This window comes from Carica papaya, chromosome 5 (genome assembly GCF_054855325.1).
Source record: "Carica papaya isolate Zhongbai chromosome 5, ASM5485532v1, whole genome shotgun sequence".
Taxonomy (NCBI): Eukaryota; Viridiplantae; Streptophyta; class Magnoliopsida; order Brassicales; family Caricaceae; genus Carica; species Carica papaya.
The window spans coordinates 18,439,014-18,464,058 of NC_142313.1; the positions used below are offsets into that span (position 1 = coordinate 18,439,014).

At 36.6% G+C, this 25,045-nt stretch overlaps 1 protein-coding gene across 1 annotated transcript; it reads right to left on the reverse strand.

The window, feature by feature from the left end:
• Positions 1-1,963: 1,963 nt before the first annotated feature.
• On the reverse strand, positions 1,964-24,580 carry ARABIDILLO-2. Its single transcript, XM_088220643.1, has 12 exons — positions 22,388-24,580; positions 22,113-22,271; positions 21,938-22,018; positions 21,689-21,820; positions 20,852-20,979; positions 12,933-13,020; positions 10,338-10,432; positions 9,609-9,672; positions 4,548-4,723; positions 3,760-3,981; positions 2,674-2,758; positions 1,964-2,522 (listed from the first exon to the last, which is right to left on the reverse strand). The coding sequence occupies exons 1-12, from the start codon at positions 23,735-23,737 to the stop codon at positions 2,352-2,354; spliced, it is 2,751 nt and encodes a 916-aa protein (XP_088076769.1). The 5' UTR covers positions 23,738-24,580; the 3' UTR covers positions 1,964-2,351.
• Positions 24,581-25,045: the final 465 nt, after the last annotated feature.

Below are 25,045 nucleotides of genomic sequence, written 5' to 3' on the forward strand. Positions count from 1 at the left end.
TGGTTAGTTTATGTTATTTCAAGAGTTCGTTGAGTTTCTTCTACATGGATGTGCTCTTCTCGAAATCATTTACTAATGTAGTAATTTTATTATTGCCTATGCTAGTAAAACTACCCGTTAGAGCCAAGTCCAATTATTTGCACGAAAGTGTACAACTTTTGTTATAACAAATGTTTAATGCTTTGTTGAAAAATTTTAGTAATGGTAAGGAGTCTTACAGATAATATCTCTACTTAACCACTATAAATATGATACTGAACATCTCTTTTTCATACACCTGAAAGAAATTAATTTTATAATTGACAATTTTGTGAAGTAAAGTATGAGTCTCCCATGTATAATAATGTTGCTCCAGTTTTCTTGGGTTGATTTAAATTTAGTGGTATCATAATCGGAGTTCTTATGACCATATGTTTTTCTAAATGCTATCTCAACTTTCTAATTCTAATTAAATTTGGTTTTCTTTGAAAGATCCATAAGTGGCTTGCCTATATATCCATAACCTTCAAAAATATCTGATAACAACCAATTAGATTGCCTCAAATCTTATAAGCTCATATTTATACCTGGCACAAAAACTCAAATATAGGATTGACAAACACATTAAATATCTTTGTAAAGAGTTGATATTTTCTTTAAGACTTTTAAAGTAATTTCCAAATTGCTCCTGTAAATCTTTATGAAAGAACTATACAGTAGTGTATAACCGAAAATTAGCAGTATAAATTTTTTTATATATCTTGTTAATTAAATATGTAAAAAGTAGATGGTGCACAAATGGACTCCGGAGACATCAATTTTGGACCAGAAATGTTTTGCTCACTAAAGGATTATTGGAAACGTATGTATGAATCATTATATATTTGACCAAAAAAAAATTTGTAAATCTCATAAATCCTCACGAAAAATAAAGAAGGATGACCCTTGGACAAAAAAATTTAAGGTCTGAAACCATGAGTCCTTGATCTACCAAATTGCTTTATATATATATCTTTCCTTCCAAATTATCCAAGAAGTATGCACCCAAATAAGTCTTGAAGATAACTTATCATTTTATACACCATCTGAAGCCCGAATCTCTTCCCTCACAGGACCTGCTATCACCCAACTAATCCTCAAATTATCGTAAGCTAAAAGTGCAGAGATGATAAACCAAATGGAAACCATAAGAGCATGTGCTAACACGATTCTATCTCCCATTTATACGAGAAACATATAATTACATGACTTTATCTTTTATATACACGAGAAACATATCTTTCCCCTCATCAATTTTATCCCGAATTAAGATACACTCTATTGCTGCTTTCCAAGCAAAAAATACGACCCAGCGAATGTCCAAATCTACCAAATTTATCTAAAATGGATCTCATTCCAAGTTCCTCCTTCTCTGGCCGAAAGAGAGCAAAAAAATTTTGAGGAATTCCCCATGGAGTTGCGACAACAAAGCTATCTGATAAGTCCTTGGCCATAAGTGTAGAAAATTTTCTTTAATAATACTGAGTCCAATGGTCCATAGCCTATACAGAACATCCTGCTCCCATATTTTTTGCTTTACCAGAATTAGGGGAGGGAAAGGAGTGTGACTAGATTGAATAATGGATGTGCCAAGATATCAATTTTTCTCTCTCTGCTTTTTGGAAGTGTGAATATTTACGAGTTAAAAGGCTATTTATATATCTGCATTTTGGAAGTATGGATATCTATATGGTTTAAGGTTCTCAGCTTTTCAAAAAAAAAAAAAAAAGAAAAGTGCATTTCAAAAAAATGTGCATTAGCCTCCAGCTTGTGTGTGTGTGTAATATATGTGATTCTAACACTTTACCAGTCCATCCAATCGAAACATCCGTTGCAAATACAAGTACAGAACTTCGACTATGCAATCAAGGAAAACGAAACTTCTGTGTAAGTCTTGATGACCTCAATGATGTCCGGATAACCACACATCCAGCATCCAAGTTGATGAATAAAAAAAAACAATTATTATTAATTTCACCTGTAGTAATCACTACAACAAAACAGATAATGCCTAGCAATCCCAAATAGCTTCAATATTTATGACTATATAGAACATTTTTGTCATGATGAATACAAATATGAAAACTGATGAGGACATTCGATTTGGCATCAACGCCTCGTTGTAAGTACCTTTCGCATGTTACAGAACCACTTTAAATATCCAACAACTTCTCTTCTCTAGGGCTCGCACTCAGATCTCACAGAGGCTACAGTGTAAGATATTCTTCAGAATTTTCTCTAGCACTGCTACTGACCAATAGAATGGTTAAAAATGTACTTCCATGAATCAGGCCCTGCTCTGTTCTGAGACAGTAATCCTGATGGATCTGATTTTAGGGTTCAACTTGGTGGTGCTCAAGGTTGCGGAGTACAATTCTTGCAAAGATCTTAGCTTGAACTGGGGCAGTTGCTGCTGCAGCTGCAGCACGGAGTACTCTTGCTGCTCCAGCACTCTGCATAAGGCTAGCATGATGCATGGCATGCCGACCACCAGGAATTGTAAACTGCAATTTGAAAATACCCAAGGGAAAGTTCTTCAATCAATTCAGCCACCTTTGCTTATTTCAAGAAAAAATTCAGCTATCTTTGCCCTTTCATAAGAAATGTGCTCACACAAGCTTTAGACATCCGAAGAGACTCAATGTTATTAATTACCTGGAGAAGAGCGAAAGCAGCACATGCTTTGAGTATAGAAGAAGGATTTCGTAGCATCGCCACAAATCTCCCAATTTCAGCTCCACTGAGGAATATAGAAACAAAAGTGAATATTTGCTCAAATGGGAAGAGCTAAAAACTACCAGCATTGCACTTTTCTGACAAAATGTACTCCTTTTGTTGCATGTAAAATAGATCCTGCCAGGGAAAAGAGCTAAAAATTCGAAAAAGATTAATACTACTGTTAAGAATTTTACAAATTTATATAAAAAGCTGAATTTGCAACTATCGTGATGATATTATTTGATTAGTTTAATTGAAGAAGAGTGTCTACCTCAGCTGCTGCATCAGTTCATAAAGTTTTGAGTACTTTGTACATGTAGCTTTACCCTTTTGAAGATTTACAAGTAAAAACGACCCAAAATATACATAAACATATTCTTGCAAGAATATGGTAAGAAGAGAGTGTAGAAAGCAGACAGAGAAAGCGCATATGGTAAGAATAAACAGAACAAACATAATTTATTTACATTTTGCTCTTGTGAGAAGCTCTAACTGCACATGTTTGTGCATTGACACGTACTAGTTGATGTGCTTGTTTATTTAGAAATGTAATCCAGGTATGTAATAACAAACTAAAAGGCGGGCTAAACTAGAGGGTAATTTCACATGCCACTAGTACCTCCAAATCTGATCTTTTATGATCCACGGAGTTGATTTCAATAACACGTTTATCCTAAATTATTCTTCTAGCATAAATGTCAAGAATCATGCAAGAAATATACACCACGTTAGACAAACGTGCACATCAAGCCCCCTTCTTTAAATAATTTTTTGTCCTGATTCAGAAGGCCAGATCTGATACTGTACTTCCAAAGAAAATGTAGAAAATCAGTAAACTATACCATTGATGCTTATCTTGTAGGTTAATGATTCATTTCATTTTAAAACTTCAAAGGGTCAGAGCAGTAAACTACTTGGGCGTTTGGCACAGAAAATGTGATTATCTGGGATGGCTAACCAAATGGAGATTTCATGAATCTGTGTCTGTGTAAAAAATAGCGGAAGAGAAAGAGAGAGAGGTACCTGCATCGGAGGTGCCCTGCTTCTTGGATGCGAGCTCTCTCAGTAACTTGTGTTAGTGCTGCTGGAGCTGATGATGCTGCAGCTGTGGCAAATGCTTGAGGATCAGAAAATGTAAGCACAAAAGCTTCAATGTGCTTCAAGGCCATCCTTCTAGCACCATCTAAGCTCACACTCTTTGACATGCTCTCTGATGAAGTCCCTACCAGAGCAAATTCATCCATTCTGCAAAATAATTGCAAATTCAAAGTATATACATGCAGAAAAGTGTTTCAAATATAAGAGAGATGTTCTTTTAATTAAACCATAATTAAGTGTAATAAACTGTTTATTGCTCAAAACAACATAACTATCAGTTCAACTACATTTTGCATTGACTATGATGCAGTTGAGCCTTTATTCTCGTGTTTTTTTTTGGGTAAAAAAGAGATATTATAGACAACAAGTGTCACAGAGGTGCCACCTAAGTACACAAGTATAAAATTTAAAAGATAAGGCCAAATATCTAGCAGGTTCCTAAGATCCTTTCTAATTTTACGAGGATGACCTTCAAAAATCTGAAGCCGTCTTTCTCTTATCATAGAAAACATAGACACAAGACCATCTAACAAAATTAGATACCTTCTTCTGGTGTTATCACAAGCCCTGGAACTATTAATTCTAGCTTTTGAATCCCCTCCTACTAGGTATAACAAATTCAGTTGTTGTCAAATGAATGAAAAAAGGCTTAACCGTAATATAGATGGAAAATGAACTACAGAGAATTACACACTGGAGCGGCAATAAAGTACCTCCCATCAAACATGTATGCCAGTGCCAATGCAGCCATGAAACGCGCCATCTTTGACACTGACGAAGAACAGAGATGGACAAGTGCAGGAACTCCCCCTTCTTCCACAATCCGGAGAGCATTTCCAGGGTTGAAAGCAAGATTCCAAAGAGCTCCTGCTGCAGTTTCATGAACATCCTGGGAGTAATAGCATGCAAAAAGATCAAATTTGGTTATAGTGTCACAAGAAACATATTGACAGCAAAGACAGGCAGAACCTCAGCCTCACCAGCTATTTTTCCCTTTAAGTTTTCATATGCCAGAGTAGAACTTGAAAAGACTATATAAATAGCACACACAAGTTTCATCCCCGAAAAAAATAAATAAATAAATAGTATATACAAGGAGAAAAACCAAAGATAAAGCTACACAAGAAATCAAGTGGCATTGTATGATGAAAATCACAAAAAACACTTAAAAACAATCTATATTGGACCACTTCTTTAATTATACAATGAAAACAAGAAAATAAAATGATTGAAGTGGGAGGAAAACCCAAAGCAGGTAAGAATTACTCAAGTTTTAGTAACAGGTTTTCATTCTATAAATGAAAACAGGTTTCAAAAAGATATCCACATCCACCGTTTTTCAATCAAAATCTCCAACAGCCACTATTTCCAAAAAGAAAACCATTGTTCAAAATGAATATCGGCAGTCAGCAACCCAATAAATTATAGGAAACATTAAGGTAGCTTTTGGTTCATTTTACATTGAATTACTAGCCAATTCTTAGTTCTAATTCTCATATTACTAATTATCACATTAGTATACATAGTCAGAATATAATTAACTGTGCTGAATTAACACATCCCCACCTTCAATTCTTTAATGGTGAAAACTAAATTTATACCTTTGACTACGGTTTGGAAGTCCAGCATCAAAGAATTCAAAATGGAACAATGGTAAATCAAACATAACAAATTATGTTCTAGTTATGCTTATTGAGACTAATATGATGGTTAAAATTAAAATTAAATGAGAAATAAACCAAACACAGTTTAAATGTTTAGAAAAAAAAATCTCAATCAAAGCGGTAATGAGCAAGAAATGACTCTGAAAACAGATAAATAGCTTCTATGGTGAAGCCATGAAGGCCTCAAAACAATTAAACTGCTATTTTTCTTATGCAAACAATTTTGAGCTGTCTTCCCATACATGTTACTAAGCAAACATGACATGTACAAAAATACAGCTTCAGCCATTATATCATCAAACAGTTGTTTTGTCTATCAGAGCTGAATATTAGATAGAAACTCTATATCTATCACTTCTAAAGGAAAGAAAAAAATTATATACGCAAAGTAACAACATGCTCAGCAACTTATAAAATTAATACCATTGCTAGATTTCTAAAAATTTAGAAATGTACACCTTCCACTAAGAAGAACCCCATTAAGAAGGAAGCACTATTTTTTGAAAAGAAAAAGAAAATTCATTGACAAGACACCAAGGGGCGACACCCATGTAAAGAAATTTAGAAACAAATATCTACAAAATCCCCAATATCTTTTCCATCAAGAAGATAATGAGTTTTGAACAAAATACAGATTTAGAAGCTGTGACAATGATGCTGCCAAGGCACTCCAAACACAGTCAAAGAGAAGAGTCCATCCTGTAGACTTTTTGGACTCATTTTCTCTTCATTAGACTAGTGCTTACATTTGGATTAATAATCATACCATGATGGTGATGCAACCAATTATTTCTCATTATATCAAAAGAAGATTAAATGCCTAAAAAGCTATTCTACTACTTCCTTACAAATGACCCAACAAATAACCAATGGAATGAGAGAGGTTAGCTTCATCCATGTTCAGACCATCCACATCAACTGCTTGTCTGCTACTGAACCTCCGCCAACAGAACAAATGATAACAAGAAGATTGAGGGATTGCAGCCTTCTGTAGCTTTCACACCATAAAAAGTAAAGATTACAGGGTTCATTCTCTCTGAACCAAGAAAGTATCTAGTTGTATTATGTGTCTTCTCATCATTTTGCCATTGCAAATTGTCAGAATCTGGCTCCAAGTTGCTTCCCATGCAAGAAAAAGAAAAGTCTATAAAGGACGAGGCAAAGCATCTGTCATATTTGCTTCCAACAAAACCCACTTGCAACCTGATTCTGTGCCAAGAAATAGAGACGGAACGATTTCACAGTAAAAGAACAATCCTTCCTCAACATCCACATGGGTCGATCTCTATCATTGGAGAATGGCTAGCAAGGAAGTCAATTCATCAACCTCCCAAACATTAATATTCCAAGTCAAAGGAAATATCCCAATCTAGCACACCTCTACTCTCAACAAAAGTCTAGTAATGCTAAAAATACCATCAACAAAAAGTCTTCAAGAGCATGCCATCACCAACAAACCTCTCAAAAGCTTATTGATTGAGTCACTAGCCACTCTATTTCAGAAGCAAACCATATCAGCCCCTGCACTCCAACTTTTTACTGATTCACTCCTCAAGACGAGCAATAAGCCTCCTTCTGGGCTTAACCTCCAACCCTTCTGAGAAATGCCAAACTCTGCTTGTATCACTTCCCGTGGAAGACAATTCTTGCAATTCATATTCTCCATAATCACTTGCCAACACGGACCAATCAAAACTCAACAAAGATCTAATTCCCGATCCCTAACCACTAAGAGATTACTTAATAGAATTTGAAGAAGCTAGATGATTCCTTTGCTCCTTCAAGTCCACCTCAATGCATCATATAGCTTCCCTCTCTTCTCCTAGCTAGGGTAATGGAAGAGGGAGAAGAGATAGATTGGCAAATTGGAGTACATTTCCAATAAAGGTGGATCTATAACCCTCTTCCACTCAGCTAGCTATTTCTTCAACTTATTTTCGGTGAAATTCAAACCCCTCCCTCCTTTTGGCACCCGTAGACCATCTTACGTATTCAGGTGAACAAAATCATCAGTCAGGAGTCTTAGACCTGTATTCACTCTGACCTAAATTTAGAAGTTGAATACCCAGAGAGAGGAAGGGAGTCAGATGAGAAATGAGAACTGGATAGAGTAGGGAGAAGAAGAATAATTTGGAAATCTAGATGAACTTTTCAAGAGCTAGTGTTGATTCGACTTCTTAGTTCCAGAGTCTGAATTGTCATACATCATCCCATTGTGATACTTCTAACAGAGCATAACAGAATAGAAACAACTTAGGACTAACCATAACAGGATAACAGTTCACACAACCAATTCACACACAACAGTAATACTAATCCACACAAGTCAAATCAACCACAACAGTAACCTAAATGTTCCCTGACACTTTCTCTGGTAGTAAACCTTCAATGGTTTACTGGTGCTGGCAATACCCTCCCCTTGTTAAACAACCTTGTCCTCAAGGTTTAAGTTAGGAAATTGATGCTGCAAAACTCATAATCTTCCCAGGTCTAATCCAACAATTAACCACCAGACCACTGGACCAACACTCATCCTTCTCCTTGCCATTCCAGGTCTAATATCTCCTAGACTCAATTTCTCTAGCGAACAAACTCTTTAACAAACCCCAAACCACAAATCTCATTTGACCTAGAGATTAGTTTGGGACTTAAATTCCACATTCAACCACTTGAAGACCCAAACCCAACATTGGAAAAATATAAGACTCCTACGAAGCTAAACATAGCCCTCACATTGGATCAAGCTCCTTAATAACAACCCCTTTTCTCTTGGGCAAGCCTTGTGATTGTCACTAGTCCATTGGAGCAACAACCACATTTTCCTCTCTCAAGGATAAAATACCTAGGCTTTAAAGGACTAGCCTTCTCTAAAAGGACCGAAGCCCACCATCCTTATTTTCCAATCCTAGTAGCTCTAAATTTTGAATTCACATGTCTTATCCGACTTTATACCTATCAAAAGTTCCGAAGCTAAGGCATGTGACAACCTAGTAGCCCTTGAAGTTCTGCTGCTCACAAGACTGATCACCAGCAACTTCACTTTTATTTTCACGCCAAGCATCAAACAGAAGCTTAACACCAGCATTCTATCAAAAAATCAAGGCTACACCTCCTCTGGTTTAAATTTGGGATTTATGCATAATTCTTTTATGAAAGATTTTATTAATTGCTAGTTTAGTTAGGATATCTAATTAGATTTTGTGATTTAATTCTCAGTCTAATTAGTTAACCCACAAATTTACACTCTTTCGAGACTAGTTGAATGATTAAGTCCGTAAGCGCATGTGACTCCAATTGATTTCATTCATTCATCCAAGGATGTTATAGAGTTCAAAGAGTTTTCTCTTGAGAATAAAATTATTAAGGTTTTATTTTTTATTTTCTTAGAGAAACTAAAAATATTTCTATATCGTGTTGGTAGATTCCAAGATTTCTTAATGAGTTTCACATACTCGTCAAGCTTTGATGGTATCAAAGCTAATTTTCATAACCTTGAATATGTTTTGTGCTCCTTGTTGCTTCAAAAAAGGTTTTGCTTGCACTTACTTTCCCTTTTCCAACTTGATTTCACAGACTTCTGCAGCAGCAATTGTAACCCCCACCAACCATCTTCCTCTTTTACTTTTCGAAAGAACAAATGTTTGGTGTCATCCTCTCAACTCCAACAAATTCTAGACCAAGAGGATCAATAGGTCTCATCCTCTCCTTTGTGTGTAAGATGCATGAATTGTGGCCTTTGTCCCAGAAAAACTCACACAAGGATCTAAAGAACCACTTGATTTCTAGACAGAACAAGTGGATAAAATATCTATAATCTTTCTATTCTCCCACAGTCAGAGAATATCCTTAAACTACCTTTTAGCACAATACAAATTACTTCTTTTCAAGATCTTGGTGATATAAGCAACATGGTTATGACTAACCAACCAAAAATGACCAAAAGTTTTAAGAAGATTGTCGAGACTTGCTCGTAACTGAAAGGCAAAGTTTCCTTCTAGTATATACTATAAATCGAAGAATGAGGTTAGAAGATAATATTAAAAATATCCAGAAATTTTTTTTTTCTACCAAAAACAACACTCATCATCAAGGAAAATGAAAAATACTCACTGCAGTATCAGAGCGTGCCAACGCAATCAAAGGTGCAACACCACCTTCTCGTCCGATAGCAATGCTGAAAACCAACAAAGTCCATTCAACAATAAGCATGTAACCGTGGAATGCAAAGTAAATATAACTTTATGTAAAGACAAGAATCTCATGTAAGTCATTCCATATAGACTTGCACAGAAAATTTTACATAAATCGAGAAAATATCTAAAGATAGTTGCATCCTTCAAGTAAATCCAAGACCTAGCTCAAGAGGCTCAACTCTCTTCATCCCCACCCCAAAATATATATATAAAGAAGTTTACTTTTTCTTATTGAAAAAAATTTGACTTTTTTTTAATTAAAAAAAAGAAGAATGTATTAAGATTGGGAGAAGAAAATATAAAATAGAAGAATGAGACATCCTCTCAAAAGAAATGAACGCACAACAAAAAACTAATAAATGTTGTCCAGTGAGAAAACAAAATCTTGTGTCCACTACACTCAAATACAAACTAAGGGGGCATGCCTACTACGCAATTTATAGTTAATTGTTTCAATCTAAAACCATGCAACTTATTAGACAGTCCTTCTCCCCTATCTAGGCCCAAGCATGTGTTAGGATTCATGCTAATAGGAGGAAAACAACTTAATAGGCTGATATTATTGATTGTTTAGTACAAAATATAATCTCAAACAAATAATGCACACATGCACCCACATGCCCAGATAAAAGAACAAGCACAGTACCTATTTGCTTCTGAAACTGACAATCCCCAAAGAGCACCAGCTGCCCTCTCTTGAAGACCTGGGGATGCATTAGAACAAGACTGTGCAAGAGCAACCTGAATAACACAAAACAGATGTTGCTCGAACAAGTACTGAATTATCACGTATGAAATATACCACATACTTAAGATTTTGAATATAACAAAGTTTCATTCAAAAATTCATATCTTATAGATCCAAAAAGTAGTCATGGATTTTCATGCAAGATACGGATACCTCATGTATAGTGTTGAGCTTTCAGGAAGTATTAGGGCTAATGGTTGATAAGGGAAAATAGAGATTGTTCCAATTTATCAGAGATGAATTACAGTGTAATGGAAAAGATTTCAGGCTAGAAGGTCAGCAAATTCACTGTTAACTACCCCGTCCTGCATCTTAATGACACCATTAAGGAGACAAGTATTTGAGATCTAATTGTTGAAAAGATTGAGAAGAGACAAGCCAAATGGAAGCAGATATCTAAAGCGAGCATATTGAATCTACCCAAAAGTGTCTCTCTAATCTCCCCATATACGTTTTGTTCCTTTTCCGATCCCTATCAAAGTGGCCAAGAGGCTAAAGGATATCTGGCACCAGTTCTTGTGGGAAATATTATGAGCATAGGAAGTTCCATTGGTTGGCATCAGACTATGTGAAACAACTGATGGAAATGGCATGTTTTATCTTGAATAGAACCTCTAGTAGAAGTTCACGAGACAAAAAGGGCATCTGATAATCGGTCCTCTGGAGCAGACCTTTGGGATTCTGATCTCAGTTTCCTAATGATTTTGTTAAGGTTGAGTTTGTCCCCCATCTTGAACCACAAGATTGTATCTCTACATCCAAGCCAACACTTCCGTGAGTAATTTGCAAGCAAAACCTTCGCTACTTGCCTTTTTTCTTTGTCAGACTTTGATAAACCCCCGCATGTTCCTTCTTGTTAAGATCATCAATTTCCTCGGTGACTTGGGAGTGACTTCACACGGGCCAACTTTTTGGACAATTTGAAACTAGTAAAACCCTCCTCATGTGACTCGCCCTAGTATAAACGAATTAAGTCCTGGCAATCTTCCACCTTAACCATCTATTCTCAAACGGAAACTTTGTTATCTTCAAAATTTGAAGAAAAAAACATCTCCCAAAAAAGGACCATGAGCCTTTGCCAAATGGGAAGCAAAGAGAAATACCATATCCCAGGCCATATCAGGCAATTGTAATTGATGCTTAAAATTCCTAGTATTCATTTGCAGTCAAATGACCCATGAACTTAGAAAGACAACACATTTGCATAAAATCTTATGCTCCTTACTTCTCTCATCATGCAGATAAAATGAGACAAAGACAATGTTTCTATGTGACTACCATTCAACTATAAAACACATAGAAACATTGAAAGAGAGAGCTTTATGAGGTCCTGAGATTTGAAGATTGTCATTAGTGTTAATCCTATTTAATATGAATTCAATCGAAAACTCTTACCTTAGAGGACATTAAACTTCCAAAAGAATGGGACAAAGAATTGATATGGGTAATAACACTACTGTTGAGGAACTCAAAAAGTGATTTATAGGTGTAAACACCCAAAGGCTCTAGGCTCAAGATGAAGACTAGGTGTACAAATACAACAGAGGCCATTATGTGAGGAAATCAGGAGGTCACCTCTACCAAAACTCCAAAGAAATCATAACCATGCTCCTTTTGGAAATTGAAAGGGAAATAAGTAATTCAGAGATACAAATCAAATAATAAGGCAAGTAAAGGATTTACTCCACATGAAATTCTAAATATAGGTTCACTTCCTTAGCAAAACCTTCAATTACAAGTATGCTATGAGACATGGATAAAACTAGGGAGAGGCCCCATCAAATTTTTGCCTATAAGAAACTGTATTACTTAAAACTACCGGTTAATTTTTCTTTTTAAAGAAAAGAATAAAGTATTAAAGAGCACCAATGGGGTGGAAGCTCATATAGGAAATAGTTACAAATATGATAACATCAGTCAAATCCCTAAATACTCATAGGTGCATAAAGGATGATTCTTAATTAAAGAAAAAAAAAAACCTAGGATTTGGAACCAAGTATCTTTGATTATATAAAAAGACAAGTCTATACCCTGAAAACTAATATTTCTTTCTTTCTAAATTACCCACAATGTAGTCAAAGGAATAATATTCAAGTGCCTATTGTAGCTTAACCCATGGATGCCTCTCCAAGCCCATATATCCTCTTTGATTGAGCCAGCCACTAGCCACTTCACCCCCAACAAACTATAAACCAATGACCAATGCTGATAGAGAGAAAGAGGGGGAAAAAAAAGAAACCATAGGAGGAGATGTTTGACAAACTCTACAGTTCTATTACATAGATAGTAGCCACTCATGACGACCTTTCCCCTTTTAAAAACCCACCACCTAATCTAAAGGACCTTCTAATAGACATCTAAAATATTACTTTTCTATAAGCAAATCTAGGAAGGCAATTATTGGAAGCCTTCTTATTACATAGCATTAGTGTCAAGCATACCACTCATTACCGATCATATAAAAGTATGGAGTCAACAATGGCATCATCATACCAAGGCCTCAACACCACCAGCTGCTGCAATTGCTTCCCGATTTCTGTCATCAAATGATAAATTCCACAATGCACCAGCTGCTTCTTGCCTGTTTCACAAGTAGACAAAACGGTAGTATCAAAAGAGGAAAAAAAACCAAAAAAACAATTGTTACAGGAAGAAGTTGATGAAAGAAACAAGTTAAATTGGAAAATCTGAGCATTGTGAATATTATGCAAACATTATTATGAATTCGACATTGTGCCTCAAAACAGATTTCTTCATCACTCACCCTACACTGTTAATTCTTAAAGAAAGATATCATAAAAAACGAAAATGAAAAACTAAATCCAAGTTTATGTTGTCTGTTGTCTTTTTCCAACCACCTAACCCTCATGTTCAGCAGCCAAAACCAAAGATCGTTTGGCCCTTTGCATGCTTTGCTGTCATTTCTGCCAAAACCCACCAGAGAGATGACATCTGGAAATCTGACTCTTGTAGTTCTCACAAAACTACAGATTGCTTACAGTAGCTTCAAGGTAAAAAACTTCCAATCTTGAACCACATCCTGCTTAAAATTCTTCTACCAAAGAATGATTATTCTTCGATCACCATAAAGCTGCATGTTAGACTATGTGTCGACTGTTACGAGTAAAGTAATCAAGTCAAGCAAACCCAGGCACGAAGACAATCTAACCATGTTGAGCTGTTTGAAATTGCTTCTGACCCGTTTTTGTGCTAATTTGGGTCATTTTCAAGCCAGTTACCACTAGGTGATTTTCTTTTTTTTCAAAAATATCTAAAATGGAGGAAAAGGAAATTGAATAGTTTTAGGATGGAATCCAACTATCTTTTGGTTACAATTCGTAGTGTCATTTAACCAATTACAGAAAATGTATTTGATTGAGTTTCAGTGATTATGGATGTGTTGAATAACTAAGAACCTCTAATTCTGTCAAAAAGAAAAAAAGAAAAACATCCTTGAAAGACCTATTATTTCTCCCCTTCCAAATAACCCACAAGATCTGCCCCCTCTTCCAAAGGTTTAGTGGTGAGAATTTATCCTCTTCTAACTTCCCATGCAATGAATGGAATAGAGTCAGGGAAGGCAAAGATAGGACTTAACGTTGACATTACTTCCCAACTTCTAAATTGGTTCGCCTATCCCCAAGGGATCCACATGGCAACGGAAGAGGTGGGGAGGAGGTTAACATATTATTCTTCCCAATTATTCAAATTTCTCTCATTATTGGCATTCCACACTATCTAACCAATGTCCAAACAAAATATTAATAAACCACAGGCCCCGTTCGTCTACCAAAAGAATACAGGATAGGGAATCGATACTGCTACAGACTGCATTCACACTGCTCACCAAATCCAAAATCTCACCTTATGTCCAGCCCCACCTTTCAAACTAATAAATCTAATAAGCTCATCCCACCCCATACTAATACTCTTCTACAGACCTATCCAATAAGGACTTCTAGGAGGCTATATGCTCCAACCCCTTGAATCCAACACAGATTTGGCTCTTAAGAGCCTCCACCAAAGGCAACTTTCGAAGATATGAATCTCCACCACCATGTGCAAAGAAGCACCTTGTTGAAACATATAAGAGGTTTAATGCCAATACCACCCATGTTCGTAGGTTGCCTAACCTTGTCCACTGCAAGCAGATAGTCACTTCTATTCCTCCAGTTCACCCAGGAAGGACCAACGTCAAAGAGACTCCAGCCATTTTGCCACACTGATTGGAAGGGGAAATAAAGAAAAAATAATATAAGATGCATTCTATAGGGTCAAGCCTCCCTATTTCGAAAGAAAAGCCCTTCTACCCAACAAGCTTCTCTCAAATATAGCCACTAAAGTTTCTTAAATGGTCTTATACTTTGTTTAAATCTAGTCATCACAAGCTCCCAAATGATCATTGCATCGATCATAATCGTCAGTTATAGATTATGTACGAATTAGATCTAGGGGATTGTGCTTAAAAATGTCAAGATAAATACAAGTCTTCTTATCTACGTAAGTTCTAGTTGATACTTCTCATTCTTCAAAAGGTTGTGGTTTCTCCAAGCAGACCAATTTATTTAGCAGAAGAAACATTCACTGACAATGAAGATTTCTCTCACCAAAATGCACATTTTGAGAATCGCAAACAATATATATCTTTTATCGATTTTTTTAAAATATAAAGTGTAACGTGTATTAATAAGGCACCAAGTGGAAAATGGATGAAAATTCTAGAATGAGAGAAACTGTTTATGGAAATCTGTCATTGACTGCAAAGGATTTGGTGAAGATAAATATGATATTTCGATCTTGGAGAGCAGCACTTAGTATGAGTCTCTAGAAAAGCTGTATGCAATGCAGTAATTCTGTCCTCAACCACTTAAATTGGGTTGTCGGGAAAGGAAACAAAGTGCCATTCTGGAGAGATGTATGGTGCGGTCCAGAAAACTTCCAGTCTCGGTACCCTCTTATCTTTGCTATTTCCAGTGACAAGAAGATGCTGATTGAGAAGGCATATGGGGAAGGCAGTAACATGGCTTGGAATGTGGTGGTTAATTGAAACTAGTAGGATTGGAAGGTGGATGAATATGAAAATCTCTTCCAAACTTCAGCCTATTTACCGCTCTGCAACAAAGATGAGAAGTTATGCTGGAAACTGAGAAAAAATGGTGACTTTTCTGTTAAGTCCTTTTACAAATTTTTGGATGGCCACAGTTTTGACAAGCAGAGGGACTTCCCTACAAAACTAATCTGGAAAGCTCATGCTCATGCTCCTCCTCGGATCTCTTTTTTTTGCTAGGGAAGCAGTGAAGGAACGCATCCTTACCATGGATAACCTCATGAAGAGAGATGTAATTATGGCCAACAGATGCTTCCTTAGCAAAAATTGCTCGGAAACCTGCAACCACCTTTTACTCTGGTGTCCTGTCACCTACAAACTCTGGTCTCTGGTTTTTGGGCTCTTGGGTATCTCCTGGGCTATAGATGGATCGGCAATGAGCAAGCTTCTTGCTTGGGAGGGACTTAGCCATAGGAATAAATGTTTCAGACTTATTCCTTTAATTATTTTCTGGGTTATTTAGAAAGAAAGAAACAATAGAGCATTTGAGAGTAAAAAAGTAGATTTTGCTACTCTCCAGGATAGATAATTTCACTATTTTGGCTCTATTCATTTAGAACACAACCTTGATAGTTTAGATGATTTTGACTCCATTGTAGATATACTAATTGACCTGTAAATCTTTTGTACGTGAGTGGTACTCCCTTGGCACCAACACATTAATATACTTCAAACTTTTATTTCAAAAAAAAAATTAATAAGGCACCAAGGAAGTGCTGCATTTACAGCATTCACAAGTCTATTAATTAATCAATGAGTTCTGCAAAATCCTCCAAAGTAATCAGAGGATGACCCTGTAACAAAAAGCCAAGGGTTTGGAACCATTATTCTTTAAGATATCAAAACCATTAACATCCTCAACCCCCCTCAAAATCTGTCCTATGTATTTCCTTCCAAACAATCCAAAATGTAGAGAGCGGAATTATGTCCATCTGTTTTCTCCGGCCCCTAATACCATTCCACGTCCAAATTTCTTCCCTCACCGAACCCGCCATCAACCAACTTATACCCAACTGTCTGTATATCGTAGTTCATAGTTTATACACCACCGGACAATGCAGTAACACATGCTTACAAGTTTCCTCATCCCTCTTGCAAAGGAAGCAGATGTTAACCAAAATCTTTCCCCTTTTCTTCATATTGTCAATGGTTAAAAAACATTCCCCGCTAGCCTCCCAAGCAAAAAAAGAAATCCAGGAGGAACTATAATCTTCCAAATCTGCTAGATAGGAAAGCAAGTACCATCATCACTATACTTGTACAACTTTTTGTAGAAGGATTTAACTGAAAAAGACACATTGGATGTAAGGCACCATTGAGGTAAGTCAGTGCTACCATCCAATGAGATGCAAGATAAATTCTGAAGTGGCTTCTCATATTCGCCAATCTACCAATCATTGAGAAATCTCGAAACAAGGACCTGCCAAACCTTCGCTCCACTACTATTCTTCACAAGAGAATCACAAATTTTAATGTTTTTCTATTGTGCTATTGCATAATTATTGAGAAATCTCGAAACAAGGACCTGCCGAACCTTCGGTCCACTACTATTCTTCACAAGAGAGTCACAAATTTTAATGTTTTTCTATTGTGCTATTGCATAAATCTGAGAAAAGCATGCTCTCAAAGTGCCCCCCTTCCATCCACTTATCCTCACAAAACCTCACTCTTTTCCCCCTTCCCACCTTCCACCTAATACATTAGTAAAAGTTGGCTTTCCTTTTGCTAATTTTCTTCCTCATGCTCTACCATATGGTCTTGAACTCTCTCTGGTGAACCAACCTAAGTCATTAATGCCAAATTTTGCTATAATTATTTTCCTCCACAATGCATCTTCCTTTGTTAAAAATCTCCAAAACCATTTACTAGTAAAGCTTCATTCATCTCCAATAGAGAACACAAACCTAACTCACCAAGAAAAGGAGGCTTTCTGATCTTCACTCCAGGCCACTAAATGGCACCTCTGACTCTCCTCCTTGTCTCCCCACAAGAATTTGTTCTGCAAGGCTTCCAACTTCTTCACCACGCTCTTCAAAATGGGCAACAAAGACATAGTAAATAGGAAGGTTACCAAGAGTACTCTTGACAAGTGTCAACCTACCTCCTCTATATAATAGACCCCTCTTCCAACCTGCCAATCTCTTCTCAAATCTATACACAACAAATTCTCACATCCTTACCTCTTTGGATTTAGCACCAAGAGGCAAACCCAAGTACTTGATAGGTAAATTAATTGTTTGTATCCAAGGGCCCTGAAACTCTCCACGTCACCTATTGACCTTAATCTTACCAATTCAGACTTGACTAGGTTAATATGAAGCCCTAAAACCACTTAGAAGCCCATCGAAATACATCTGATGTTTAACAAAACACTTCTTTTTGGTTCACAAAAAAGCAAAGTATCATCAGCAAAAAATAAATGAGTTAACCCCCCCCCCCCCCAGCCGATCCCTTATCCCTGCTTTTAGTCCTCTGAGAAGTCTTCTCTCCTTAGCTCTAGACAACATACCATTCAGACCTTCCATCACCACTATAAAGAATAAGGGGGAAATTGGATCACCTTCTCTCAGTCCTCTAAAAGCTTTGAAAAAAGATGCAGAGCCTCCATTAACAAGTACAGCGAAAGAAGTAGAATTGATGCATGCCTTCATCCACCTCCTCCATTTCATACCAAAACCCAGCCTACGAAGCATATAGTCAAGAAAACTCCAATTCACATGATCATATACTTTTTCTATATTGAGCTTGCATAACATCCCTTCTCTCTTTCTATCGATCAGCTCATCGACTACTTCATTTGCTATCAAGTCTGCATCCAAAATCTGTTTACCGCCCACAAAAGCATGTTGATTGTCCCTGATCACCTTATCAATTATCTTAGCCATCCTTTTCGCAAGAACCTTTGCAATTAATTTGTAAACATTGCCCACAAGGTTGATGGGTCTAAGATCCTTGATGTCCCAAGCTCCACTCAACTTTGTAATAAGAACCAGGAAAGAAGCATTAAGAGAATAAACAAAAGACCTAGCTTCATGTAACTCCTGAAAGCACTATGTCTTCCTTCATAACTAACCAAAACTCCTAAATGAAACTTATATTGACGTCATCCGGACCAAGAGCTTTGTCCCTCTTGCACAACATAAGATTGTCATGAATCTCTTCCGTGAAATCTCTCGCCTCAAGCCTGCTAGTCTCATCAAGAACTCTAAAGTCTATGTCATCCAATCTAGGCCTCCACTCTGCCTGCTAAAGTAACCCTTCGCTTCCGTTCTCGATTGTTCATTAACCAAAATAACTCTATGATCTATCACCATTGCCTCCATTTTTTTATTGATTTTGTCATGCCTATATGAGAACTTACAACATTGAGAAGTTTTTATTTCATTATGGAGAGTACAAATGTTAGAAGTCTCAAGTTTCAACCTTGCAATTGTTGATTCTTTGTTGCTTCAAAAATCAAGGTTGAGGTTTCACATAGTGGGGAAAAATGATGCAAAACAAAATGAAGTTATATTAAAATAGTTTTAATATTAGGGAACGTTGCTGTAATTATTATTATTTAGTGTTTATAGTATTCGGGAGAAATTAGCTAGATTTAGAGTTTGATTAAGATGTAGAAAGTTGTAAAATTTTATTACTGGTAGAGTTTCCTACTTTGATTCTAGTTCTGCCTATATAAAGGCTACTAACTTAGACGATATTGAACAAATATGAGTTGAATAATATTTTCTATATGAAGAGTTCTTCATTTTTTTCTTGTTGTTTTGAGAGAAAAGAAGTAATATTAAAGAGTTACCAAGGGTTTGCAAACCATGTGTAGAGATTTATAATTCTTTCAAATAGAAGAGAGCAAACATATCAACAAAATCAACACTGTCTTGGAGGGGAGACAAAGTCAAGACGACCTTTGAGTGGTCAAGAAGAGAAGCAGAAGGGAACATTTCTCTACTGTTCCTATCTTTCCAAGTGACCAAGAGGATAGAGTTCTTCTGTTTTATCTATCCTCTCTTATTCTTTTTATCTCCCTATCAACCATCCTTGACGTGTCTCTATAAATTCCTTCCTATTCTTCTGTCTTCTCAAGCAAAGTCCTCTAATTTTATCCATCCAACATAAATTACCATCAAACCCTAGGTTGTCATAAATCACAACTCAAGGTCAAAGATATCCACTTCAACTAACACGAGTAGACAACTACAAAATGCAACTTTATCTGAACTCAGACAAAAACATAAGTATTAAAGCCAAATATTTTAATCTGATTTCCATCTTAAATGCAGAAAAGCAAATAATTGTAAAGTTTCTTAAAATGATAAAAACGTAAAAAAAAGATAAGGAAAAAATCCACCAAATTCCCAAAATTATCCTTCAAAGTATCTCATATGGACGCTAAATTACCATACTCGGTGCTTTAACATGAATATCTTTCTATGTTTAGGGCCTTTGCCAACTTTTTATGTTGGCCATAAACATAACCCTTAATAAGCCAGCATTTTGTAGCAGCGCCAAGATCACCAAGCACTGTTTGGTACCAGTAAGACATGCGGCTAAGTACATTTTGTTTTATGAGTCCATCTTCCTATTTTTGCCAGCCATGTTCATGTGCCCACTTTTCATGGCATTAACTGCACATGGTCATTTCCCCACAATATAGTGGCTAAAAGTGTATGGACATCAGTAAGAATTTGCATAATTTGTTACTTAACTTCTTTGTTTTGTTCATAGGAAACCTACACTCTCCATTAATATTCTCAACCCGAGCTGTAACCAAAATTTGATACTAGAATTATGCATCACATATAACTTTGCCAATAAAAACTAACTTGTGCACGGTAAAATTGTTGCTAACAAAGAAAAATGGATATGATAATAATTATTCTTAAAAGGTATAAAATCATAAAAGAAAGATTCAGTAAATCTGAGCCTCTAATTGTTCAACATAAAATCACATCTTCAGCAATCAGAAGAAAATACAGCTTCAATGGAACGGACAGTTGTCCAGATGTCTAAAGGGCAAGACAAAACCAGACAATCCCCTCTTTTTTTTGGAAAATTAACGTAGTCTGCTTAAAAGTTCATAAAACACGTTCCTGAAAAAGAATATGAAAAATTGAATTATGCTTTAATTGAAAGATGACAAGAGTTTGGTGTACATCATATTGCACGCATTCCATCCACATCTCATTGCACCAAACGTGACATGCTCAGTAATTGTGTTTTCTAATCGAAAAGAAAGAAAAATTTTAATTGAACACGTGTAACGGCAGTTGAAAACAGCCAAGTTATAGAACCTTTTATGAGCTACCTGACACCTTCGTGGGGAGAGCGTGTAAGTTGAACAAGGGCTTCAAGAGCACCTGCCTCTTGTCCAACAGCAGCGTTGTTACTGTTACTATCACCATGAGCAGCCAAATTGGCCAAGGCACGAGCAGCCTAGAAATATCAGAATTCACCTCAATTAAGTTACAAAAATCAAGTGAAAAACACACTGCAAATAGATGCACTATATACACATGGAGAAGAGTAAATGTGCATAGAAAGAGAGAAAACAAATTATAGTCCAGTACAACTATATGTAATGTGGTTCACTGATTTTGTTTTTGAAATAAATGGTTCCCTGAACTTAGTTCTTTTTTATTTATGTAGTTCCCTGAATTCCTCCACAATGCATACCAGAAATGAAAACTACTTTTTGCGCATCTTATAAAGCAGAAAAGAATCCAAAACCTATATAGGTTCTTCATCGCAATAATAAAGATCATAATTTCATTAGCAAGATGGGACCTACCAGTCACCTGAACCAGAGAGTGCTTACGTCAGTATATAAACTACAAAAAGACCACTATGGTTGTGATCTAAACTCTTTTTCTTAAAAAATAGAAGTGTGCTTGTGATCTAAACTTCTAATTAATAATGTGCAAAATACTTTTGAGGTGACTCCAGGGGTGCCTTCATTAACCCTTTTTCATGAGGAGCTTAAGAATGTAGTGAATATATCAAAGATGTAATAATCCGACGATTCCAACAGATTTAGATATATCATAAGTTACTTCATATTCCAAAAACCAAATTTAATAAAATGCATGTGGTGACATCACAAAGCAGAAATAATACAAATTCCCAAGTGATGGTAAGGAAGCACCTGCTCTTGCACTCCTTCAATCTTGCAGTTTCGAGCAAGCATCACTAGTGCATGTACACCTCCTGCAACTGCAACTTCCATACTACACTTGTCATCAGCTGCCAAATTTGCTAATGCACCGGCTGCACGTTCCTGGAAACACAAATGAAATTAACCCACTAAGTTAATCCCACAGCAAGAGGACTTTATCGAATATATTCCAGAAAAGACAGCATTACATGACGTAGTACATGCTGAAAAGGAAATTACCAGAACACCATCACCTCCAGAAGACCATTTGAATATAAGGTCAACTAATGCTTTCACACCACCAGCCTCAGCAATAGCGCTCTGATTTAAGAATAAATAAGAGTTACTACAAGGAATAGTAAATATGAGGACATGCCACGTGGGAATAGAGCAATTGGTAGAAAAACTATTTAACCTTATGTTCCTCTCCAACTGAGAGATTCCATAATCCACCAGCCGCCTCTTCAGCAACCAATCTGTTTGTTGACCTCGCCAGACCAGCAAGGATATTGATGCCCCCCTCTTCTGCAACAGCCTTTGCAACATTGGCATTCACAGACAAGTTTGCTATAGCCTACAGTTTTAACAAAATGAATGATTTAGTTATGTTTCATTTCCTACAGAAATCAAGCTATAAAATGAAATATTTCCTCTCCCTTTTCCCTGCCCATCCCAAAAGAATAAGCATACTTTTGCAGCCTCTGACTGAAGCCCTTCTCTCCAAGATTTTGCAAGGTCCAAAAGAAGGCGAATGCCACCATCTCGCATAACTGCCTCCGCTCTTCCACAATCTATGCTAGCATTTTCATCATCAATAACAACGAAAGTTGCAAGTCCAGTGGCTGCCCTCTCTTGAACATCCTCTTGGGAGCTCTGCATTAAACTAAGCAACAGTGCAGCCCCTTGCTTTAGCCAGAAATTATCTAGACCTTGTGGATTGCTCTCAGCAGTTCGCAGAAGAGTATGGGACAAGATCCATTCAAGCCAAGTCATAATCTCATCTATGTTTTTGTCCTTGTTCCTTGAATTCCTCCAATTAAAAAACACGTTCCTTCCCTTCTTTGTGGTATCGGCAAATAATGAAGATAGTCCTTTAAAAATATCAGTAAATAATGCAAGTAACAATTTTCCTTTGTTTCTACTGGTAGTAAAGCTGTTGTCCTCTTCAAGAGCAGGGCAATTCAAGGCACAAAAAACTTTCAAGCTTTGAGAGGATGCCAACAACCTAGAAACAGCAGTGGAACCAATATCAGTTCTTGAAACATCCAAACCAGTCAATTTAGGCAGCTTGTGCCAAAGATGTGAAACAACCCCCCACTTCATATTTGATGTCCCGGCAACGGAAAGGAAACGAACTGATACAACATTTCCTAATGCAACCTCATCAACATTCAGACAGTCCAAGAATCCTATGTCAGTCAGATTTGGACAATGCCTAGCCAATGCATTGATAGCATCAGCGAAAACATCTCTTATTCCAGATAGCCGAAGTTTCTTCAAGTTTGGACAGCAAAGAGCTATTGCTTTTATTGCATCACTACTGATTCTCTCACAGAAATCTGGCCCAAGCTGGAGGCTCTCAAGAACCTCATGCCGAGCCACAATCACGGATAAAGTAGCATCAGTTATTTTCCTGCAGTAATCACCACTTATTTCACGTAAGTTTCTAGCTTGAAGATGAATTATTGCATCCGCAGAGTCAGCTCCACGAAACCTAAGCTTCTGAAGATTGGAACATCTTGATGCTAGAGAAGCTGTTATGGAAACATCAAATTTGTGCGCACGAAGATCCAAAGAATTCCATAGACAAGGAGAAGCTCCTAAAGCTCTCCATGTCCTACATGTAGATGACAAGCTTGCTCTGTCGCGATAATTCAGACAAGAAAATAACTGAATCACTGTATCATCGGGCAAGCTAGTCCAATCGACGACTCCATTGACCTCAGAACTCAAAATCTCATCCTCAATTTCTTGATAACCTGGCAAAACCAACTTATCCTTGCCCTTCCTTGATATTTTTCGCCGAACCCTACGGCTCATATCTCAATCAAATTTAATATAGAAACACACCAACCCCCTTCAACCCGATTCCTAAATCCTACAAAAACTGAAGAAGCATCGGTATATAACTGAACCTCAAAAACCTAAATCCAAGGAAGACAAACAGGAAAGAAACCCAGCAACAAAGAAACCCTAATCCTCAAAGAAATTGCTTAGACACACATATACAAATGAGAAGAAATCAAAACTTTGGTAAGATACAAATCAAATGCATCCGATATTGAAAAGCCAATAAAATCTACAAGCTCGAATGCATTATAAAGTAAAATCAAAGGGTTTTGTCAAAGAGAAGGACGAAGCTATTGTGGACTTGCAACAAAACCCTTAAATCTTGAAGTCTGTATCTTAAATCCCTATGCTTTGATGTGAAGAAGGTGTTGAAAGGATTGGGAAGATAGAAGCAGATTAAAAAGGAAGCAAGGAAAGTCCAGAGAGTATTGAGGTGGGTAAATGGGAGAGAAAGCAAAGCCAAAAGCCCAATGGCATGTGTCTACCTCTCTCTTCCAAATATTGCCTTGATTCGATGAGAGAAGGAGAAAGAGAGAGTAATGTGTATGGGAGATAGGAAGGAGGAAAATGGGAAGAAGAGAACTAGAGAATTGGGTATACAGCTAAACCTCCCACCTAGACAAAACATGCTACCTACATATATATAAACGTAAACACCCGAGATTGCCATCTTCTTCCTCCGAGAAAAACCAATTTAGTAAGACAAAACAGCTGTGACATTCTCATCTTACAAAACCCAAAAGGATTACTTGCACAAGTACAAGAATTTATGATAATTTCTCTCCTATTTTCAGCTCCAAAGTTTCAAACCTTAACATTTCTAGTTGATTTCAATTGTTTTTTAAGCTTCTATGTAATGTAATACTTTTTAGTAAGATTATGGATATTGAAGATTATAATTATCCAAAATTTACTGAATTTGTGAATTGTAAAATTGACCATCCTTAATTTCAAGCGGCTAGATCCAAACATGTGAAGAAGGCAACCCAATTCCCACCAAAACAAAATCATCACAGCTTAATATGTGCTATATTGAAATTAAATATGTGGTTCTCGGTTGACCTTTCAATGCTTCACATGCATCCATGATATATAGTTAGGTTTATTTGTATTACAAGCTACATATTTGCACTTATGGTATGAAGCTCTACCTTGAGATTTTTAATTAGTAAGGTTTTAACCCACATTCATTAATAGTTGAGATTATTTCCATATATTTTAAATTTTAACTTATCTATTAGGCTTCGAGAATTTCTAGTAGCACTATAATATTAATAT

Excerpts from the sequence above, each read along its gene's own strand:
- ARABIDILLO-2 (XM_088220643.1), bottom strand. The coding sequence starts at position 23,737 with ATGAGCCGTAGGGTTCGGCGAAAAATATCAAGGAAGGGCAAGGATAAG. Across the intron at positions 13,021-20,851 it reads TCTCCCCACGAAGGTGTCAG|GCAAGAAGCAGCTGGTGCAT; the intron begins GTAGCTCATAAA and ends CTTGTGAAACAG. Across the intron at positions 2,523-2,673 it reads CTGCTTTCGCTCTTCTCCAG|TTTACAATTCCTGGTGGTCG; the intron begins GTAATTAATAAC and ends TTCAAATTGCAG.